The 22,728-nt window shown below is 51.5% G+C and overlaps 1 protein-coding gene and 1 non-coding gene across 2 annotated transcripts in view; both read right to left on the reverse strand.

Annotated features, from left to right (window-relative positions):
• Positions 1 to 1,117: 1,117 nt before the first annotated feature.
• The window catches only part of LOC132581843 (uncharacterized), a 41,360-nt gene continuing 19,749 nt past the window's right edge, over positions 1,118 to 22,728 (reverse strand). Inside the window, exons 7-13 of the mRNA XM_060253260.1 lie at positions 17,325 to 17,581; positions 12,801 to 12,931; positions 10,276 to 10,513; positions 8,521 to 8,656; positions 4,544 to 4,788; positions 2,848 to 2,984; positions 1,118 to 1,475 (exon numbers count right to left, since the gene is read on the reverse strand). Coding sequence (XP_060109243.1) covers positions 1,212 to 1,475; positions 2,848 to 2,984; positions 4,544 to 4,788; positions 8,521 to 8,656; positions 10,276 to 10,513; positions 12,801 to 12,931; positions 17,325 to 17,581 — 1,408 coding nt within the window. The 3' untranslated portion in view covers positions 1,118 to 1,211. The remainder of the gene's footprint in view (positions 1,476 to 2,847; positions 2,985 to 4,543; positions 4,789 to 8,520; positions 8,657 to 10,275; positions 10,514 to 12,800; positions 12,932 to 17,324; positions 17,582 to 22,728) is intronic.
• TRNAA-AGC (transfer RNA alanine (anticodon AGC)) lies at positions 15,604 to 15,670 on the reverse strand. Its single transcript has one exon. It is a non-coding gene; the product is annotated as a tRNA-Ala (tRNA).

A 22,728-nucleotide genomic window follows, 5' to 3' on the forward strand; every position in this document is an offset into this window, starting at 1 on the left:
TCTCCAGGTATTTCCCATGTTTTAAGTTTGTTTGTTTTTTAAAAATATTTCATTGTGTTTCTCTGTGTCCTTTATAAAGGTTATATCTTTGCCACCTGCTCATAAATAGGGATACACATGGCCCGTCCCAACCATGTCTCATTTATGTTACGAGTTTGACACCCCTGGCCTAGTGGAAGGGCTGGCCCTGCACCCAACCCAGCTCTTCAGTTTCATCTCAAGCTATCACTCGGACTCCTTTTTTTAGGCTCGGGAGGGCTCCCCCGCCAAAGATAAGAGCCTCTTGCAGCTGGACGAAGCTGCCCCTTAGAATCACAGAGTTGGAAGGGACCTCCAAGGCCATCTAGTCCAACCTCTTGCACAATGCAGGAAACTCACAAACACCTCCCCCTAAATTCACAGGATCTTCATTGCTGTCAGATGGCCATCTAGCCTCTGTTGAAAAACCTCCAAGGAAGCAGAGCCCACCACCTCCCAAGGAAGCCTGTTCCACTGAGGAACCGCTCTAACGGTCAGGAAGTTCTTCCTAATAGAATCCTAGAGTTGGACGGAACCTCCAGGACCATCTAGTCCAACCCCCTGCACAATGCAGGAAACTCACAAACACCTCCCCCTAAATTTACAGGATCCTCACTGCTGTCAGATGGCCATCTAGCCTCTGTTGAAAAACCTCCAAGAAAGGAGAGCCCACCACCTCCCAAGGAAGCCTGTTCCACTGAGGAACCGCTCTAACGGTCAGGAAGTTCTTCCTAATGTTGAACTGGAAACTCTTCTGATTTAATTTCAACCCACTGTTTCTGGTCCGACCTTCTGGGGCCACAGAAAACAATTCCACACCATCCTCTACAGGACAGCCCTTCAAGTACTTGAAGATGGTGATCCTATCACCTCTCAGCCGCCTCCTCTCCAGGCTAAACACGCCCAGTTCCTTCAGCCTTTCCTCATAGGACTTGGTCTCCGGACCCCTCACCATCTTCGTCAACCTCCTCTGGACCCGTTCCAGCTTGTCTACATCCTTCTTAAAATGGGGTGCCCAGAACTGAACACAAGACTATGGGTGAGGTCTTACCAGAGCAGAGTAATTGTCCTTGTACAGACTGAAATTCCGCAACTTGGGTTTGGAGGACATTTTCTTTTTCTTTTTTTTTTTTTAAAAATCTAGGATAAGGGCTCCCATGTGCAACCCCCGTCTCCCCCTCCCCCTCTGTCCTTCAACCCAGCGCCGTCTCTCCCAACAGCGACAGGGTCAGGAGAAGGGCCCAATGGGGCCGGCGGGCGGTTCTTCTTCCACGGGACAGCGACAAGAGGTTCCTGGCTTCTTGGGAGGTCTTTTCCATCCACTCCACGTAGGGGGCGATGCTGGAGGACAGGATGTCTGGCTGGGATCCCGGAAAGGGCTCACTGGTTAAGCCAGCCTGGCTCCAGGGGGGAGTCGTTGCCTCTGAGTGGCACAGCAGAGCCGCGCCCTCGCCTACCTGGATGGAGGAGGAGAAGAACCTCTTAACTTTTGCCAGGGTCACTAACCCTTCAGATTCCAGCTGATCTCCAGACTACGGGGATCAGTTCCCCCCAACCTTTTTGGCCCCAGGGCCAGCCTGCCCACAGCGAGTGGGGCACCCAATCTGGTCTCCCCCGTGGCGCCTCCCCCCCCCCATTTTCCTTCTCCCTCCTCTGCACTACCCCCCACAGCCTCGCCGCCCCCCATTTTCACGATTTTAAGGCCAGGGAAGGGGCCGTGAAGCACCTCCCAGGTCAAAACCCCCTCGCCGATCAGGTGATAGGCGGGGAAAATGTAACAGCGGTGGCGAGCGACCTGCACTTTCGCCACTGCTTCTGTGTCTTCCCTGCCAATCGGCTGATTGGCGGGGGTTGGCCTGGGAGGCACTTCACGGCCCCTTTCCTGGCCTTAAAATGGTGAAAACGGGGAGGGGGGAGGAGGTGTCATGGGGGGGGGGGTGGCGAGGCTATGGGGGGGTCTGCAAGGCCGTGCAGAGGGCAGCAAGGCTGCGCGACCCATTGGAAACAGGCAGCGGCCTGGTACCAGTCCCCAGCCTGGGGGTTGGGGACTCCTGCCCTAGAGGAAATGGATGCTTTGGAAGGCAGACTCTACGGCAGGGGTGTCAAACTAATTTGTTATGAGGGCCGATTTTGATATAAATAAGACCTTGTTGGGCTGGGCTGGGCTGGGCCGGGCAATGCGTGTACCCAGGGCTCTTTTTGTAGCAGGAACTCCTTTACATATCAGGCCACAGTCACCTGATGTAGCCAATCCTCCTGGAGCTGACAGTAGGCCCTGTACGAAGAACCCTGAAAGCTCTTGGAGGATTGGCTACATCAGGGGTGTGTGGCCTGATATGCAAAGGAGTTCCTGCTACAAAAAAAAGCCTTACGTGTACCTATTTAAGATTCGGTAGCAGAGATATAAACTTTTTAAAGGACACAGACAAACACAACTAAAGATTTTGTTTAAAAAAACTTAAAATAAAATATGCTTAAACCATTAGCACTCATTAAAGGTGCTTTCTTTGTATTTCTCCCGTGGGATCCAGGGAACTGAGCAAAGGAAGCTCTGGCTCTTTCCCTCCCTCCCCCGGAGAGCAGGAGGGGGAGGAACCAATGGAGAAAATAGAGACTCTGCTCTGTAGCTCCTGTGCGATTGAGCAAGCCTTGCAAAGCAAGCTCTGATGCAGAAGGAAGCAGATGACAGTCAGTTGTTCGGGGGCCTGATTTGGCTCCCGGGCCGCATGTTTGACACCCCTGCTCCAGGGCATTACATTCCACTAGGGTTGCCAACTCAGGGGATTGGCGGTTCACTAGAGGTTGGCAGTTCACTGGAGAGGTACTCACAGTAGCTACAGGCAGGTAGTGAAAGCTGTTCCTTTCAATGCAGAACACGGCTGGATTGACCCCGGGATGTTTTATGGCGCAGTCAGAGGCCAGTAGCACCTTGGCTTGGTAGGCAGTAGGGTCGGGCTCAGCTTCACCTACAAAGGAATGGACAGCAGCCATCTTGAGAACATGAGAGAAGCCATGTTGGATCAGGCCAGCGGCCCATCCAGTCCAACACTCTGTGTCACACAGTGGCCAAAAACCCCCAGTTGCCATCAGGAGGCTCATCAGTGGGCCAGAACTCTAGAACTCCCAGTGTTGCCCCTCCCAAGCACCAAGAATACAGAGCATCCCTGCCCCAGACAACAAGATTGGAAGAGAAGCCATGTTGGATCATGCCAGTCTGACACTCTGTATCACACAGTGGCCAAGAACCAGGTGCCATCAGGAGGTCCACTAGTGGGGTCAGGACATTAGAAACCCTCCCATTGTTGCCCCCCCCCAAGCATCACTGCCCCAGACGTAAGAACATAAGAGAAGCCATGTTGGATCAGGCCAATGGCCCATCCAGTCCAACACTCTGTGTCACACAGTGGCCAAGAACCAGGTGCCATCAGGAGGTCCACTAGTGGGGTCAGGACATTAGAAACCCTCCCACTGTTGCCCCCCCAAGCATCACTGCCCCAGACATAAGAACATAAGAGAAGCCATGTTGGATCAGGCCAATGGCCCATCCAGTCCAAAAATAAGGAAGCAAGAGAGTCCAGGGATGCTGTGCAGTGGCAGTCAATGGCAAGCCCCCCCCCCCCCCCCCCGTTTGTCTCTTCCCTGACCTGGATGGCCCGGGCTAGCCTGATCTTACCGGATCTCAGAAGCTAAGCAGGGTTGGTTCTGGTTAGGACTTGGATGGGAGGCCACCAAGGAAGTCCAAGGTTGCTACGCAGAGGCAGACAATGGCAAACCACCTCTGTTTTTCTCTTCTCTGACCTGGATGACCCAAGCTAGCCTGATCTCAGAAACTAAGCAGGGTTGGCTCTGGTTTGGATTTGGTTGGGAGGCCACCAAGAAAACCCAGGGTTGCTACGCAGAGGCAGGCAGCGACAATCCACCCCAGTTTATCTTTGCCCTGACCTGGATGACCCAGGCTAGCCTGATCTTGCCAGATCTCAGAAGCTAAGCAGAGCTGGCCCTGGTTAGGCCTTGGATGCAAAACTAGTAAGGAAGTCTGTCCAGGGTTCCTGCGCAGAGGCAGGCAAACCACCTCTGAACATCTCTTGCCTTGAAACCTCTACACCAGGGGTGGCCAAACCCGCCTAGCACAAAAGCCACATAGAATAAACATCAGATGCTTGAGAGCTGCAACACATGAATGTCTGATGTTTGAAAGCCACAAGCAAGACGGAAGGAAGGAAGGAAGATGGGGAGGGAGAGGTGGAAAGAAAGCAACGTTAACTTCAAATGCTGGCTGGCTTGGTTTGGAAAAGTTGTATAATAAGTGAAATGCTTTCTCCAAGTCAGCCGACAGGGTGGTGGGGGGCTTTGAGAGCCATACAATGTGTGTGAAGGAGCCATATGTTTGGCCACCCCTGCTCTACCCGGTTGCCCCCGATTGGCTGGACCCGACGGCCCTTTGTCCCACTCATTTCTGCAGGATTGTCTTGTCGCCTGCATCACAGTTCCATAACATGCCTCCCCTGACGACCCCCCAGCTTACCAGGCTTCCACGTTTGCAGTCCCAGCACTCTGCAACTATCCCAAGTGGCAGTCTGCGGCAAGGCCATGGGGGTGACGTATTTGCCAAAGGCGATGGGGTCCCGGAGCAGCAGCAGGGCCACGGTGCCCCCGGAGATATTGCTCTGTGGGGTCCCCTCGTAGGGATAAATCCCAGCCACCAGGATCCCCTGGGCCTGACCCTTGGGGTGCGTTAACCCCACAAAGACAGCGGTGTCTGCTGGGTTCCTGTGGACAATCAGAGAGGAGGGTTAAGATCCCCATGTCTCTGCCAAAAAAAATCCCATCTTTTTGGACTGCTGGGTTCAGGTAGCCGGCTCAAGGTTGATTCAGCCTTCCATCCTTCAGAGGTTGGTCAAATGAAGACCCAGCTTGCTGGGGGGAAAGTGTAGATGACTGGGGAAGGCAATGGCAAACCACCCCGTTAAAAGTCTGCCGTGAAAACGTTGTGAAAGCAATGTCACCCCAGAGTCAGAAATGACTGGTGTTTGCACAGGGGATCTTTCCTTTAGAGAGCTCCGTGGCGCAGAGTGGTAAAGTTGCAGTACTGCAGTCGGAGCCCTCTGCTCACAACCTGAGTTCGATCCCAGCAGAAGCTGGTTCAGGTAGCCGGCTCCAGGTTGACTCAGCCTTCCATCCTTCCGAGGTCGGTAAAATGAGGATCCAGCTTGCTGGGGGGAAAGTGTAGATGACTGGGGAAGGCAATGGCAAACCACTCCGTAAAAAGTCTGCCGTGAAAATGTCATGCTGCGACGTCACCCCAGAGTCGGAAATGACTGAAGCTGGCACGGGGGGCTACCTTTACTTTTTAAATAGATAAAATAGACAATATAGTTACTGACTCCATCCCTTGTACTCCCGAGTCTATTCTCTTAAAACTATTGGCCACAAAACAACTTTTCTCCTCTCAAAAAAGACTTAATTTCCCTTTTTACTTTTAGCAGGAAAACTTGTATTATTAGCAAGATGCTGGAAATTAACCAAAATTCCATCTACCTGGTTTTAAAAGGTGTGGGTGTCATGAGCCCGCGACAGTGGGATATTGCAATCCAAGATAAAATAAATTCTATTGTGTGAAAACCCCCATGCAGGTGAAGACTTTATAGAAAAAGGGGTTTTTCGTTGGGTTATGTAAACAACCATCATTCAAAGAAATCTAAAACGCCAAAGAAATACCTGGACTTTTGTTCTATATTAAGCTTTATACAAACGTGAACCTTTATGATGTAAAGAGCTGTATATTAAGTTATATTATTTTTTAATTTTTTTATTGTTTTTCGTGATGTATTGTACATTAAAGGATTTTGTTGCTGTTCAATAATAAAAATTTCAAAATAAAAATTTCAATGTCTCACTTTGCTGGAAAGGAAACGTAGCTTTGTTTTTATTTATCCCCTGCTTTTCTTCCTGATCCTGCTCCATTTTATCCTTCTCACTTATGGCCCTGATCCTGTGGAAGACAAGACTGGGTCTCCAAGAAGGGAATGCGCCCCTTTCATGCCTGCCCTCCATGTGCCTATACTGGCCAAGGAAGCTGAGATCTGTATATAGCAGGGGTGTCCAACTCATTTGCTATAAGGGCTGGATCTTCAGCTTGTCGAGCCGGGCCATGCGTGTCATAAAATGTGACACCAGATCAGGGAGATATGAACTTTATAAAGGACACAGACAAACACATACACTCAGCCTAATCCGCCTCACTGGCTTGTTGAGCCTCAGCCAACAGAAGGAAGAGAGGCTTGGCTCAGTAGCTCTGCTGTGCAACTGAGGCAAGGGAAGGTCCCCTGTGCAAGCACCAGTCGTTTTTTTCGACTCTGGGGTGACGTCGCATCACAACGTTTTCACAACAGACTTTCTTATGAGGTCGTTTGCCATTGCCACGTGCAATTGAGGAAAGGAAAGGAAAGGTCCCCTGTGCAAGCACCAGTCGTTTCCGACTCTGGGGTGACGTTGCTTTCACAACGTTTTCACACTTTTTACGGGGTGGTTTGCCATTGCCTTCCCCAGTCTTTTACACTTTCCTTCCAGCAAGCTGGGGACTCATTTGACCGACCTCAGAAGGATGGAAGGCTGAGTCAACCTTGGGCCGGCTACCTGAACCCAGCTTCCGCTGGAATTGAACTCAGGTCATAAGCAGAGAGTTCAGACCACAGTACTGCAGTACTGCTGCTTTACCACTCTGCGCCACGGGGCCGCTTCTAATGCAATTGAGAGAACCTGGCAAATTAATTTAATTTAATTTTTCTATTTATACCCTGCCCTATCCTGCAAGCGGGCTCTCGGCGGCTTACAACATTAAAAAACCTTACAAGAACATTAAGCAAACCAGATCCAAACAAAAGAATCTCATAATTACAGAATGAACAGAAACTATGATCCACATCATTGGCAACAAGTCATAAACCACGTATAGGCTGGTAGCGTTCAGCATAACATAAGCACCTAGATGGTAAGGTGCTGGGGGGAGTGATGGCTTCAGGGGACACCCGCTGGATCAACTGAAAAGCCTGGCGGAAGAGCTCCGTCTTACAGGCCCTGTGAAACTTCATTAAGTACCGCAGGGCCCGGATCTCCAGCATGAGCTCATTCCACCAGGTAGGGGCCCAGACCAAAAAGGCCCTGACCCTTGTTGAAGCCAGTCAGGCGTCCTTAGGACCAGGGACCACGAGAAGATGTTGTGCTGCTGACCTCAGAACCTGCGGGGGGGGGGCTCATATGGGGAGAGGCGGTCCCGAAGATATGTAGGCCCCAGGCTCCTCCTTCCCCCACTTCCTCCCCAAGCAAAGAGCTTTGCTCTGTAGCTCCTGTGCGATTGAGCAAGCCTTGCAAAGCAAGCTGTGATGCAGAAGGAAGCAAGAGAGAGAAAGAAGGAAGCAGATGACAGCCAGTTGCTCAGGGGCCTGATAGGAGCCCTATGGAAGCCTGATTTGGCCCCTGGGCCATATGTTTGACACCCCTGATATACAGGGTGGAAAGAAGGGGCTTTTGCATTAGGGGGCACCAGCTGTCGAATACATGAACACATGAAGCTGCCTTCTACTGAATCAGACTGCAGGTCCATTCAGGTCAGTCTTGTCTACTCAGACTGGCAGCAGCTCTCCAAAGTCTTGGGCTGAGGCCTTTCCCATCCCCACCTGCCTGGTCCTTTTTAATTGGAGATGCTGGGGATTGAACCTGGGACCTTCCGCATGCCAAGCAGAGGCTCTAGCACTGATCCACAGCCCCTCCCCTCACTCTTGTAGCAGTGATGCAAATCCAGTCTCTGTCCATCTGGGCTTGGGCTTCCAGCTCAGCAGGCTATTTCTTTTAGAATCATAACAACTTCTAAGAGAAGCCATGTTGATCAGCCCATCCAGTCCAACACCCTGTGACACACAGTGGTCAAAGATGGGGGGCCATCAGGAGGTCCACCAGTGGGACCAGAACTCCAAAAGCCCTCCCATTGTTGCTCTCCCCCAAAGCAACAAGAATACAGAGCATCACCGCCCCAGACAGAAGAATGTAAGAGAAGCCATCTTGGATCAGGCCAATGGGCCATCCAGTCCAACACTCTGTGTTACACAGTGGCCAAACCCCCCAGGGGCAATCAGGAGGTCCACCCAGGGGGCCAGAACTCCTGAAGCCCTCTTAGAGTTGCCCCCCAAGCACCAAGAATACAGAGCATCATCACTCCAGACATAAGAACGTAAGAGAAGCCATCTTGGATCAGGCCAATGGGCCATCCAGTCCAACCCTCTGTGTCACACAGTGATGAAAACCCAAGGGCCATCAGGAGGTCCATCAGTGGGGCCAGGACAATAGAAGCCCTCCCAAGAATACAGAGCATCACTGCCGTAGACAAAGCATTCCACCTATATCTTGCAGTGAATAGTCCCTGACGGACCTCTGCTCCATATGAGCCTTCCCCCCTTCCCGATGGTCCCGCCTCCAAACGAAGCTCAAAGAGCATGTGTCACTTACGTATCCCGAACACACTGCGCCGTGGTCAGCACCCAGTAACGGTCTAGGATGGAGCCCCCGCAGCTCCGATTCCCGCACGTGGCGACGAGCGCTTGCCAGGCCAGGGCAGAATCTGCTGAGATCCATTTCGCCAAGGCTGGGGAAGGCAAAGGGCCTGTTCAGCGTGGGGCAGAACTGACAGTGGGGCTTTCTGGCTCCCTCTGCATCGGAGGAACTGTGGGTGGAATCCCACCCCTGTAGGGGATGGTCTGGGAAGTGCAGGCAGCAGACAAAGCTTGATGATGATAATCAGGGCTTTTTTCGTAGCAGGAACTGCTTTGCATATTAGGGAGGGTTGCCAAGTCCAATTCAAGAAATATCTGGGGACTCTGGGGATGGAGCCAGGAGACTTTGGGGGTGGAGCCATAAGCAAAGTTGTGACAAGCACAATCGAACTCCAAAGGGAGTTCTGGTCATCACATTTAAAGGAACCGCTCACCTTTCAAATGCCTTCCCTACATTAGAAATCCCTCTCATGGATTGCTGCCTTGTCGTGGTGAGAGGGCTTGCACGGTTCAGTGAGGCTTTGGGCTATGCCGTGCAGGGCCACCCAGGACGGACAGGCCACAGCTGAGAACCCATACAAAATGCTATCCACTGGAGAAGGAAATGGCAACCCACTCCAGTATCCTTGCCAAGAAATCCCCATGGACAGTAACAGAAAGCCAAAGAAGAAGGGGACGGCAAAAGATGAGATGGCCAGACAGTGTTACTAATATAACAAACACGAATTTAAGCAGACTTTCGGAGGATGATGGAAGACAGGAGGGCCTGGCGTGACTTTGTCCATGGGGTTGCAAACAGTCAGACTCGACTGTGTGACTGAACAACAACAAAACATTAGAAATAATGAAAGATAGGGGCCCCTTCTTTTGGGGCTCATAGAATTGGACCCCCTGGTCCAATCTTTTTGAAACATGGAGGGCATTTTGAGGAGAGACGTCAGATGCTATGCTGAAAATCTGGTGCCTCTAACTCAAAAAACAGCCCCTCCAGAGCCCCAGATACCCCCAGATCAACTCTCCATTATACCCTACGAGAATCGATCTCCATAGGGAATAATGAAGTGCCCAGCAGACATTTCCTTTCCCCCCCACCCCATTTCTGACGACTCTGAAGCGGGGGGCTGGCGTCTCTACTCACCAGTTGCTGAACTTCCAACTTCTTCAAAGTAACACAAAGCAACCAAAGGTTCAAGTTTACTTTTCCCATGCAAAGGACCTCTGAAAAGATTGTGCAACCAACGGAGGGGCTGAGTTCTTTCACAACCACTGGGAGCAGCCATGTTCTTCTGCCTTCTGCCCCCCCCCGCCCCCATTCAGCCTTAAAGACACAGACACACCATCCATTCAGCCTTAAAAACAGAGACACAAGAGGAAGCCTTTCCAAGCAAAGTCTGAAGCCTCCGGAGGGGGAAAAGCACATGGTGGCTGTGGGAGCGGGGTTTCCCCGATAGCCAGCTGATTGGGAGCGGGAAGGAGCCTGGGAAAACGGAAGAACCCCCGCTGGGACCTGGAGATTGGCAAACCTAATATTAGGCCACACCCTCCAATCCTCCAAGAGCTTACTGGGCTCTTCGTCCAGGGCCTACTGTAAGCTCCAGGAGGATTGGCTACATCAGGGGGGGCGTGGCCTCATATGCAAAGGAGCTCCTGCTATAAAGAAAGCCCTGGTCTTGAGCCAAACCCTGATGCCACACCCCCATCTCTCCCTCACCCTCCGGTTCCCGGAGCAGCCTCAGCTGGAGGGCGGAGCCTTGCCGTTGCCAGGAGACCGTGTAGTTATCACTCCGGCCCTGGTCTCTGGTGGTCTTTTCCAGCCAGGGCAGGTAACGCTGCAAACTGTTGAAGACGTAGGGGCGGGCGCAGGCTTCGTCAAAACTGCTCAGCACCCCCAGCTGAACCCAGGCCCCGCCTTTGGGGTCAGGGCAGATCAACGGGGAGCCCACGTCACCCTGGGCAGGAAAAAAAGAAAGGAGAGGTTGGCGAAAGGCTTGGGAGAGACGTCTTCACCGGCATGCTTTTATGGTAGTCTTTCACCAAGATAGATCCAGGTGGGCAGCTGTGCTGCTTTGAAGCAGTAGACCAGGTTTTGAGCTCAGTGGCACCCTTAAGACCAGGGGTAGCCAAACTGTGGCTTGGGAGCTACATGTGGGGCCAGCTAGAGTTGCCAATCCCCAGGTGGGGGCAGGGGATCCCCCGGTTTGGAGGCCCTCCCTCCATTTCAAGGTCATCAGAAAGCAGGGGGGGGGGAGGGGAGGGAAATGTCAGATGGTCACTCCATTATTCCCTATGGAGATCGATTCCCATAGAGAATAATGGAGAATCGATCCGCAGGTATTTGGGGCTCTGGGGGGCGGGCTGTCGCTTGAGGTAGAGACACCAGATTTGCAGCATAGCATCCAGTGCCTCTCCTCAAAACACCCTCCAAGTTTCAAAAGGATTGGACCAGGGGGTCCAATTCTACGAGCCTCAAAAGAAGGTGCCCCTATCCTTCATTCTTCTCAATGGAGGGAAGGCATTTAAAAGGTGCGCCATCCCTTGAAATGCAATGGCCAGAACTCCCTTAGGAGTTTTAATTATGCTTGTCACAACCTTGTTCCTGGCTCCACCCCCCAAGTCCCCAGATATTTCTTGAATTGGACTTGGCAACCCTAGGGCTGGTGTGTGGGAGTAGGCCTAGGGGCGCCGGGAAACACCCCCTCTCCTCACATGCCATGCCCGCTGCCTCCCCAACCTCCCCAAGGCTTCTGGAACTTCAGTAAAGTCAGGGGGCATGGCAGCGAGTGTGCTCAGAGTCCGGCTCTGAGTGCGCCCGCTGCCATCTGGGCGTGTCCTGCTCCGCGCCTAGCCCTCCCCCGCTTCATCTTCCGATGATGTACTGGAATAAATACCGGAATATTGTTACTCCTTTGTGATTGGAAAGACTGTTCTTGAACTGTCTTCTGTGAATATCCTTTTGCTACATGCTGTTTATTTGAAGCTCTATGTGCAAGCTTGGTCAGAATACCACTGACCTCTACATTACACTGTCTGGTTGTTTAAAATTGATGGTGTCTCTTAGCGGTTTTTTTATTTACCCACCTGGGAATTGGCAACCCTAGATGGAAAACACCTAGGGACTTTGGGGGTGGAGCTGGGAGAGGGCGGGGTTTGGGGAGGGGCCTCAGCACGGTCCAATGTCGCAGACTCCACCCTTCAAAGCAGGCATTTTCTTCAGGGGAATAATAAAGTCAAAAAAACACCGGAATAACAATAACACTTTTACACATTATAGTGTATACGCAACTTAAAAAAAAAAAAAGGTAAAGGTTGTCCCCTGTGCAAGCACCGAGTCATCACCAACCTATGAGTTGACATTGCATCAGGAGGTTTACTTGGCAGGCTTTTTACACGGGGTGCTTTGCCATTGCCTTCGCCAGTCATCTACACTTTCCTCCCAGCAAGCTGGCTCCTCATTTTACTGGCCTCGGAAGGATGGAAGGCTGAGTCAACCTGGAGCCGGCTACCTGAATCCAGCTTCCGCCGGGATCGAACTCAGATCATGAGCAGGGAGCTCAGACTGCAGTACTGCAGCTTTACCACTCATAATACAAACGCAGCGGGGAAAAAGAGTTCTTTTCATTCCCCCACACTGTCTGCTGTATGAAGATAATAAGGTACAGTTCCTCAGAGGTAATAGCCTTCCTGCGGTTCTCCCTTATGTTCAGCAACTTGGGTGGAGTCCAGCACAGCTCGTCTCCGAGAGAGTCAGGGACCGCAGCCCGGGATTCCTCACCGTTTCAGACTCTTTTTCCAGCTGCGTCTGTATTATGAGCGTTTGTGAATTTAGCATCAGGAGTGGTTCATAAGTTACTAAAGACGACTACTGCTATGCATATATTTTGATAAATGCAAGTTGCATATCCACAGGGGTGGCCGACGGTAGCTCTCCGGATGTTCTTTTGCCTACAACTCCCATCAGCCCCAGCCAGCATGGCCAATGGCTGAGGCTGACGGGAGTTGTAGGCAAAAAAAAAAACATCTGGAGAGCTACCGTCGGCCACCCCTGCACTATATTGTGTAAAAGTGTTATTGTTATTCCGGTGTTTTTTGACTTTATTATTCACTTACATCGGAACCTGTTGACATTTACCATTTTCTTCAGGGGAGCTGATCTCTGCCAGCTGGAGATCCGTGGCAAAAGCAGATCTCCAGCCCCCCCCTGGAGGCTGGCAGCCCTACTTCCTCTGTCTCTCTCACCTTGCAGCTTTGCCCCTGGTCTTTCTGGGCCTTGATACAGAAGACGGCCTTGGACAGCTTCTCCTCAGGCCGGCTGCAGCTGCTGACGCTGAGGATGGTTAAAGGACGTCTCAGGAGTCTGGTGGGGCCTCCTAGGGCAAGAAGACCACGGGGTGAGGGGCAGGGAGGATAACTGAGTTTGGTGTAGTGGTGAAGTGCGCAGACTCTTATTTGGGAGAACCGGGTTTGATTCCCCCACTCCTCCACTTGCAGCTGTTGGAATGGCCTTAGGTTAGCCATAGCTCTGGCAGAGGTTGTCCTTGAAAGGGCAGCTTCTGTCAGAGCCAGGGCTGGTGTGTGAGAACATAAGAGAAGCCATGTTAGATCAGGCCAATGGCCCATCCAGTCCAACATTCTGTGTCACATAAGAGAAGCCATATTGGATCAGGCCAATGGCCTATCCAGTCCAACATTCTGTGTCACATAAGAGAAGCCATATTGGATCAGGCCAATGGCCCATCCAGTCCAACATTCTGTGTCACATAAGAGAAGCCATATTGGATCAGGCCAATGGCCCATCCAGTCCAACATTCTGTGTCACACAGCGGCCAAATATACACACACACACACACACACACACACACACACTGTGGCTAATAGCCACTGATGGACCTGTGCTCCATATTTTTATCTAAACCCCTCTTGAATCATTCTAGTTGCCCTTTTCTGAACTTTCTCCAATGCTATAATATCCTTTTTGAGGTGCGGCGACCAGAACTGCACACAGTACTCCAAATGAGACCGCACCATCGATTTATACAGGGGCATTATGATACTGGCTGATTTGTTTTCAATTCCCTTCCTAATAATTCCCAGCATGGCGTTGGCCTTTTTTTATTGCAAACGCACACTGTCCTGACATTTTCAGTGAGTTATCTACCACGACCCCAAGATCTCTCTCTTGGTCAGTCTCTGCCAGTTCACACCCCATCAACTTGTATTTGTAGCTGGGATTCTTGGCCCCAATGTGCATTACTTTGCACTTGGCCACATTGAACCGCATCTGCCACGCTGACGCCCACTCACCCAGCCTCAACAGATCCCTTTGGAGTTCCTCACAATCCTCTCTGGTTCTCACCACCCAGAGAATAGGGTGGGAATAGGCAAAGTAGGCAGTCGCCTAGGACGTCACCTGGCCTAGGAGGCACCCCTCCCTGATTCATGACTCTGGCTCCTGACCACTGTCCCCTTGTCCTTTCCCATCACCAAGCTGCCCTCAACAAAGCCAATTCACCCCCCTCTCCCCTATGTGTGACTTGGCCTCCCACCTCATCCTATCCCGCCACCCTCCTTCCTGGTGTGACCAGCAAGCACTTCTTCTCACCATTTTTTTTAATAATATCACTTAAAAAAAATAAAAATCAGTAAAATAAAAAATGTGAAAAGTTTCAAGTTTGGCGCTCTTCACTTTCCCTATATTTTTTAATACGGGGGGGGGGGGGGGGCACTAGTGGGTGTTTCGCCTAGGGCGCCAGAAAGCCTATCACCGGCCCTGGCCAGAGCTCACTCAGCCCCACCCACCTCACAGGGTGTCTGTTGTGGGAGGAGGAAGATAAAGGAGATGGTGAGCCACTCTGAGACTCTTCGGAGTGGAGGGCGGGATATAAATCCAATATCTTCATCTACCTCACAGGGTGTCTGTTGTGGGAGAGGAAGGGAAAGGAGATTGTGAGCCGCTCTGAGACTCTTCGGAGTGGAGGGCGGGATATAAATCCAATATCTTCATCTACCTCACAGGGTGTCTGTTGTGGGGGAGGAAGGGAAAGGAGACTGTGAGCCACTCTGAGACTCTTCGGAGTGGAGGGCGGGATATAAATCCAATATCTTCATCTACCTCACAGGGTGTCTGTTGTGGGGGAGGAAGGGAAAGGAGATTGTGAGCCGCTCTCAGACTCTTCGGAGTGGAGGGCGGGATATAAATCCAATATCTTCATCTACCTCACAGGGTGTCTGTTGTGGGGGAGGAAGGTAAAGGAGATGGTGAGCCGCTCTGAGACTCCGAAATTCAGAGTGGAGGGCAGGATATAAATCCAATGTCATCATCATCATCAGCTCTGGGGAGGGGGAGATTCATGGAGATTCGAGAGCGAAGCCTTTCCGGGGGTGGGGAGAGTTTTTTTTTGGGGGGTAGCGTTGCCAGTCCAGTTCAAGAAATATCTGGAAAGTTTGGGGGTGGGGCCAGGAGACTTTGGGGGCGGAGCCAAGAGCCAAGTGGTGACAAGCACGATTGAACTCCAAAGGGAGTTCTGACCGTCACATTGAAAGGGACTGCACACCTTTTAAATGCCTTCCCTCCATTTGGAAATAATGAAGGATAGGGGGGCTCATAGAATTGGACCCCCGGTCCAATCCTTTTGAAACTCAGAGGGCGTTTTGGATATTATGCTGAAAATTTGGTGCCTCTACCTCAAGAAACAGCCCCCCAGAGCTCCAGACACCCATTGATCAATTCTCCATTATATCCTATGGGAATCGGTCTCCATAGGGAATAATGGACTGCCTTCCCCCCCTCCCCCGCTTTCTGATGACCCTGAAGTTGGGGGAGGGCCTCCAAGATCCCCTGCCCCTACCTGTGGAGTCTCCTGGCTCCAACCCCAAAGTCCCCAGATATTTCTTGAATTGAACATATGAACATATGAAGCTGCCTTCTACTGGATCAGACCCTCGGTCCACCAAAGTCAGTATTGTCTACTCAGACTGGCAGTGGCTCTCCAGGGTCTCAAGCTGAAGTTTTTCACACCTACTTGCCTGGACCCTTTTTAGTTGGAGATGCCGGGGATTGAACCTGGGACCTTCTGCTTGCTAAGCAGATGCTCTACCACTGAGCCACCGTCCCTCCCCTAATTGGACTTGGCAACCCTATTGTGGCAGCACGGAAGATAAACAGGGCATAAATGGCACACAAGAGAGGAGGTCACAGCCAGTGTTCCCCGTAAGCTGAGTGAGCATGAACTTGCTCACAGTTTTTTAGCCTCCAGCTCACACATTTTTGTCGTAGCTCAGCACAAATGTCCCCAGAGCAGACCAATGTATACAGCAGCTCACCACTTTAATGCCAGTAGCTCACAAAGCAGAATTTTTGGTCACGAGACTCCACAGCTTAGAGGGAGCATTGGTCACAGCCCTAGAGATGTGATCAGAGGGACCACGCCCTCAGACTCTTTCCATGATTGTGTTTGTTACCAGCTGCTATTTGGGGAGCATAATTGTGTATTTACATGCAGGGCTATTTTTTTTTTTTTTAGCAGGAACACACAGGAACGCAGTTCCAGCTGGCTTGGCACCAGGGGGTGTGGCCTAATATGTAAATGAGCTTATACCGGGCTTTTTTTGTAGAATGCCAAGCAATGGTGATCTCAGGGGGTATGGCCTAATATGAAAATGAGTTCCTGCTGGGCTTTTTCTACAAAAAAAGGCCCCGTTTACACACAGTTTTGTCAGCAATATATATATGTGTACACACTGAGCGTGAATGTAAGTGTTTTTTCCGGTGTTTTGTTTGCCCGCCTGCGGACTGGCAACCTTAGCCTCAACCCAGAGGTGCCTCAGCAATGCTCCATGACAGGGGTGGCCAAACTGTGGCTCTTTCACACACATTGCGTGGCTCTCGAAGCCCCCCCTGCCCCGTAGGCCGGCTTGGAGAAGGCATTTGCCTCTTTAAATCACTTCCGCAAGCCAAGCTAGCGAACAGCTTGGGAAAATGCATTTAAAGTTGCTTTCTTCCTACCTCTCCCCCATCAATTTGCCTGCCTTCCTGCTCTCAAACATCCGGCATTCGTGTCTTGAGGCTCTCAAAACGCCTGATGTTTATTCAGGGGTCGTTTTGTAGAAGAACAGGTAGTGGGGCTCATTAGCAAAGCTCGTTAGCATATGCTGCCCCTCCTACCAGCCAAGAGCAACCTGACACAAGAAAGGAGACTCCTGGGTGAGCAAAGCCTGCTTGGGCTGGCTAGAGATCCAGCCAGCCCAAGCAGGCCTCGCTCACCTGGGGCTCTCCTGGGCTGCCCTCCCAAGTCAAAAGGCCAGCAAGCCCCCTGCCACCCAAAATCACATCAGAAGTGGAGAAAGGGTGGCGTGGGCTTCTCCAGGGGTTATTGAGGGCTGCTGGGGTGTGGCAAAGCCCCTGGTGGCTGGCTGCCCGCTCTCCTAATCCAGGGATTGTTATGCAGCTGCGCCTCCTATTCAATGGACAAGGTAGGGTGGGGGGGGAGGAGGGGGGTCCTTCAGAAAGGTTCTGGAGCTGTGTTCCTGTGAGCTCCTGCTGAATTCAAGGCCTGCGTTTACTCTACAGTAAGCAAGTTTGGCCACCCCTGCTCCATAATCTCCTTTGCATAGACGGACAGGGCGTGTAACGGCCATTCAGTCCAACTTCTGGCCTTCCCGGCAGCTCCGCGCCGATATAATCCAGAGCCCGAGAGCTGATCATCGGCTTGCTCAACCTACCCAGGAAGTTAATTGAAAACAGATGTCGGGGGCACAGCTCACCCTGCAGCACCGTCCAACTCGGCAGCCAGCAATCTCTGAAGTCGTCCATCACGTGGGCCGTGTCTGATATGCACACAGGTGCAACGTGGGGCCCAAACTCCAGTGGTTTCTGCAGCTGTAAAAGCCCCAGGTTGTGAAGATCTTTGTTTGCCAGGGCGTCGGGGTGGGTCAGGGCCTGGCGGACGGGCACGGAGCCTGTTCCTTCTGAGAGATCGACCAGCCCAGCCTGTACCAGGACCAGAGCTTCCGAATCCTTTCTGAATCAGGGAAAGAGATAGGGAAAAGGTAAAAAAGGGGGAGGGGGTTGCTAGCTTGTGAGAGAAACAGATGCAAACGTCTCACCAACAGCAGATGTTGGCCTGGAGCAGATTTCAGCTTTTATTTTGCCTTCTGACTAAAAATAAAAATAAATTGCCCAAGACCGCTTACATAAAGCGCAGGTTACGACATTTTCCAGGACACACTTGTTTTTAATTTATCAAGATACTTTTCAACACGTTGCAACGCTCAACCATCAGACGGGCGTTTGCAATAAGGAAAAAAAACGTAATCTGAAAGAAAAGGTGCTTTGGTGGGTGACCGCAGGCGGGATTCGAACTGGGGACTTCAGGCAAGCTAAACTTTTGCTGCTCCTCTGGGCTGGTGCTTTCTCTACTACAGGAGTCCCCAACTGTTTTGAGCCTGTGGACACCTTTGTTATTCTGACGTAGTGCGGTGGGCCAAACCACAAATAGGGTTGCCAAGTCCCTCCGCGCTCCAGTGGGGGTGCTGTTATGCACACACGGCATGATAATGACTCTCAGAAGTGACATCATCACTCCAGGCATGTTGTGCCGTGGACGCTCTAGGATTCATGGTAAAACTCTATGGCACCATAGAATTTTTACTGCAAATCCTAAAGCATCACTCCAGGGACGCTCTAGGATTCGGGGTAAAACTCTATGGTACCATAGAGTTTTATCGTGAATTCAAGAGCATCCGTGACACAATGTGCCCAGTGCGATGTCACTTCCGGGTGACATCATTTCACAGGACACATCGTGCAGTGACGGGACTGTTTGGGGCCGGCGATCCCCCCCCCAGTGGCCTGTTCTGTACTGGCAGTTGCGCCCTTCCCAACCGGGGGATCCCTCACCACCAGCAGGAGCCTGGTAGCCCTAGCCAGAAAATGGCTGCCGCAGGAGGTGGAGCCAGCCACAAAATGGCTGCCTCAGTTTACCTTCAATCCCATAGTTTCAGTTTATTTCAGTTTATATCCCGCCCTTCCCACCGAAGCAGCTCAAGGCGGCTTACAACATATAAAATCTAACATAAAGTTTGGTTTTAAAATGCATCGGTTTGCAACAATTTAAAACAATAAAATAGTAAAACGTATAGAACAAACGATCTGATAGTGAAGATCCTCATGCTGTAGTGGCAGCTGCTCTCAAAGCGATGTTTTTAAAAATCTGCATGGCCAATCAAATCTCCAGGGGCCAATCGGAAGCCTTTCTAGAAGAAGCATCTGCTTCCTAAAAACTACAGTTGCCAGCTCTAGGTTGGGAAATACCTGGACATTTGGAGGGTGGACAGGGTTTGAGGAGGGGCGGGCCCTCAGCAGGATATAATGCCATAGACTCCACCTTCCAGAGTGTCCGTTTTCTCTCGGGGAACTGATATCTGTTACCTGGAAATCAGTGGGAAGGGATCCCAGGAGATCTCTAGCCAACCCCTGGAGGCTGGAGTGGCAACCCTATTAAAACACTTGGGGGCAGGGGTGGAATTCTAGCAGGAGCTCCTTTGCATATTAGGCCACACACCCTGGTGTAGCCAATCCTCCAAGAGCTTACAGGGCTCTCAGTACAGGGCCTACTGTAAGCTCCAGGAGGATTGGCTACATCAGGGGTGTGTGGCCTCAGGGGTGAAATTCTAGCAGGAGCTCCTTTGCATATTAGGCCACATGAAAAAGAGCCTTGTAAGCTCTTGGGGGATTGGCTACGTCAGGGGTGTGTGGCCTAATATGCAAAGGAGCTCCTGCTAGAATTCCACCCCTGCTTGGGGGGGCATTAGGAAGGGGGGCAGAGGGGGCCACGGTGCTGATGGGCACCACATTGGGGGCCTCTGTTCAACCGGCTTCTCAGCCCCAGGGTGTATGGCTACTTTTATCACCGGGGGTTCCAAGCATCCCAAGTCTTTGACTGTGTGGTTAGAACCGCTGAGGTTTTACGGGGCTCTCTTCCCCTGTAAATGATGCTCTGCAAATCCCACTGCTTGGGAAAGGAGGGGAAGTGCGAAAGACAAATTTATTGGTGCAGAGCCTCTTTGTAATGATGAAATGCCAGAGTTTATGGCAGTGTTTTCCAAGTTTGATGCGTGGGACTCGGGCTTGGATCCTAGACGCTCTTTCCGCTTGCCGTGGAGGAAGAATTGGATTTATACCCTGTCCTTCACTCAGAGTCTCTGAGTGGTTCTTGTGATGATAAAAAACGAGGAGAGAAGAACAACCAAAGCTGCTTTGTGTCTCCAGCAGGGAGAAAGGCAGGATATAAATAAAGGTAGTAGTAGTAGTAGTCAGGTGGAATTCTAGCAGGAGCTCCTTTGCATATTAGGCCACACACCCCTGATATAGCCAGTCCTCCAATAGCTTACAAAAAAAGAGCCTTGTAAGCTCTTGGAGGATTGGCTACATCAGGGGTGTGTGGCCTAATATGCAAAGGAGCTCCTGCTAGAATTCCATCTCTGGTAGTAGTAGATTGGATTTATACCCCACCCTTCACTCAGAGTCTTGGAACGGCTTCCAATCTCCTTCCCTTCCTCTCCCGCAACAGTCACCATGTGAGGTCAGCGGGGCTGAGAGAGCTCTGAGAGCAATGACTGACCCAAGGTCACAACAGCTGGCTGCATGTAGAAGAAGAGTGGGGAATCAAACCTGGTTCTCCAGATCAGAGTCTGCCACGCTTAACCACCAAACTGGCTCTCACAGAAGGAGGGAAAGGGTGGTTTTCACCAATTCTCCCCTCTTGCTGCACCCCCACCCCCACTTTGACCCCAGGATGTTCCCGGCCCACCAGGGCACAATTTGCGGGGCAGAGGACAGAAGTCAGCAGTGGGAAACTGGAAAGATACTGATTAGGAAGTATAGCTTGGCTCCCACAGCATAGAACATAAGAACATAAGAGAAGCCATGTTGGATCAGGCCAACGGCCCATCCAGTCCAACACTCTGTATCACACAGTGGCAAAAAATTTTATATATACACACACACTGTGGCTAATAGGATCCAAGCCACTGTGGTTTTCTGCATTAAAGCTAGAAATTCATGACAATTAACATTCATAAAGATAGGCACATGACTTTTCCTGTCGTCTCCCTTCTACTGAATCAAAACCTTGGCCCATCAAGTTCAGTATTGTCTGCTCAGACCGGCAGCAGCTCTCTGGGGCTTCGGGCTGAAATCTGTCACATCATCTATCTCCTGGTCTTTTTAATTGGAGATGCCGGGAATTGAACTTGTGCCCTTCTGCATGCCAAGCAGAGGCTCTTCCACTGAGCCAGGGTCTCAGGTCAAGGTCTTTCCCATCACCTCCTGCCTGGTCCTTTTAACTGGAGATGCCGGGGATTGAACCTGGGACCTTCTGCATGCCAAGCAGAGGCTCTTCCACTGAGACAGAGTCTCAGGTCAAGGTCTTTCCCATCACCTCCTGCCTGCTCCTTTTAACTGGAGATGCTGGGGGTTGAGCCTGGGACCTTCTGCATGCCAAGCAGAGGTTCTTCCACTGAGCCAGGGTCTCAGGTCAAGGTCTTTCCCATCACCTCCTGCCTGGTCCTTTCAATTGGAGATGCTGGAGATTGAACCCGGGACCTTCTGCATGCCAAGCAAAGGCTCTGCCACTGAGCCAGGGTCTCAGGTCAAAGTCTTTCCCATCACCTCCTGCCTGGTCCTTTTGACTGGAGATGCTGGAGATTGAACCTGGGACCTTCTGCATGCCAAGCAAAGGCTCTGCCACTGAGCCAGGGTCTCAGGTCAAGGTCTTTCCCATCACCTCCTGCCTGGTCCTTTCAATTGGCGATGCTGGAGATTGAACCTGGGACCTTCTGCATGCCAAGCAAAGGCTCTGCCACTGAGCTAGGATCTCAGGTCAGGGTCTTTCACCTCACCTGCTGCCAGATCCTTTATCTGGAGATGCCGGGGCTTGAACCTGGGACTTCCTGATTGCTGAGCAGATGCTCTGCACTGAGCCATGCCCCACCTGTGGGAATGTGGAATTTGCTGCCAGAGGATGCAGTGACGGCCACAGGAATGAACAGCTTTAAAAGGGATTAGATAGATTTAGGGCAGATAGGTCTATCAATGGCTCCAAGCCATGGTGACTGAGGGGCACCTCCACATTCAGAGGCACTAATTTTCTGATCCCAGAGGATTGATGCACTATCAGGAGAAGGCCTCATCCTATCTGTCCTGCTGTTGGCCCTCCAGAGGAACTGGTTGGCCACTCTGTGAGGCAGGAGGCTGGACTAGATGGACCACCGGTCTGATCCAGCAGGGCTCTTCTGATGTTCTTATGAAGGCCTCAGCCTCTCTACCCTGTTGTTGGCCCTCCAGAGGAACTGGCTGGCCACTGTGTGAGACAGGATGCTGGACTAGATGGACCACTGGTCAGATCCAGCAGGGCTCTTCTGATGTTCTTATGAAGGCCTCAGCCTCTCTGCCCTGTTGTTGGCCCTCCAGAGGAACTGGCTGGCCACTGTGTGAAGCAGGATGCTGGACTGGATGGACCAGTAGTCTGATCCAGCAGGGCTCTTCTGATGTTCTTATAAAGGCCTCGGCCTCTCTGCCCTGTTGTTGGCCCTCCAGAGGAACTGGTTGGCTACTCTGTGAGACACGACGCTGGATTTGATGGACAACCGATCTGATCCAGCAGAATTTCTTATGTGGCTCTGTGTAACCCCTCCCCCTTTGGAAGTGGCTTTTCACCTGGCAGAGTTCTTTAAAAAGAACTTTGAAGTACCCTCAGAAGTCTCAGGTCGTTTTCGCACTCACCTTAATCAGCAGTGACGACCCTCTTCACCGCGCAGGATCTGCGCGGATTTTGCACTAATTGCCGCGGAGCACCCAGAAGAGACGGAAAGTCCCGGCGCTTTTGCGGCGCAAACGGAAACTGATTTTTGGCGGTTTCCGTTTGCGCCGCAAAAGCGCTGGGACTTTCCGGCTCTTCTGGGTGCTCCGCGGCAATTAGTGCGAAATCCGCGCAGATCCTGCGCGGTGAAGAGGGTCGTCGCTGCTGATTAAGGTGAGTGCGAAAACGACCTCAGTGTGGCTGCTGAAAACCCTCACACAAACCTTTGAAACCCTCCCACCCTTCCATTCAAGCGAAAACTCAAGTATGACTCAAGCTTTCCAAACTGCCATTCTTTGAAGAGACAG

Source organism: Heteronotia binoei, chromosome 13, assembly GCF_032191835.1.
Source record: "Heteronotia binoei isolate CCM8104 ecotype False Entrance Well chromosome 13, APGP_CSIRO_Hbin_v1, whole genome shotgun sequence".
NCBI classification, from domain to species: Eukaryota; Metazoa; Chordata; class Lepidosauria; order Squamata; family Gekkonidae; genus Heteronotia; species Heteronotia binoei.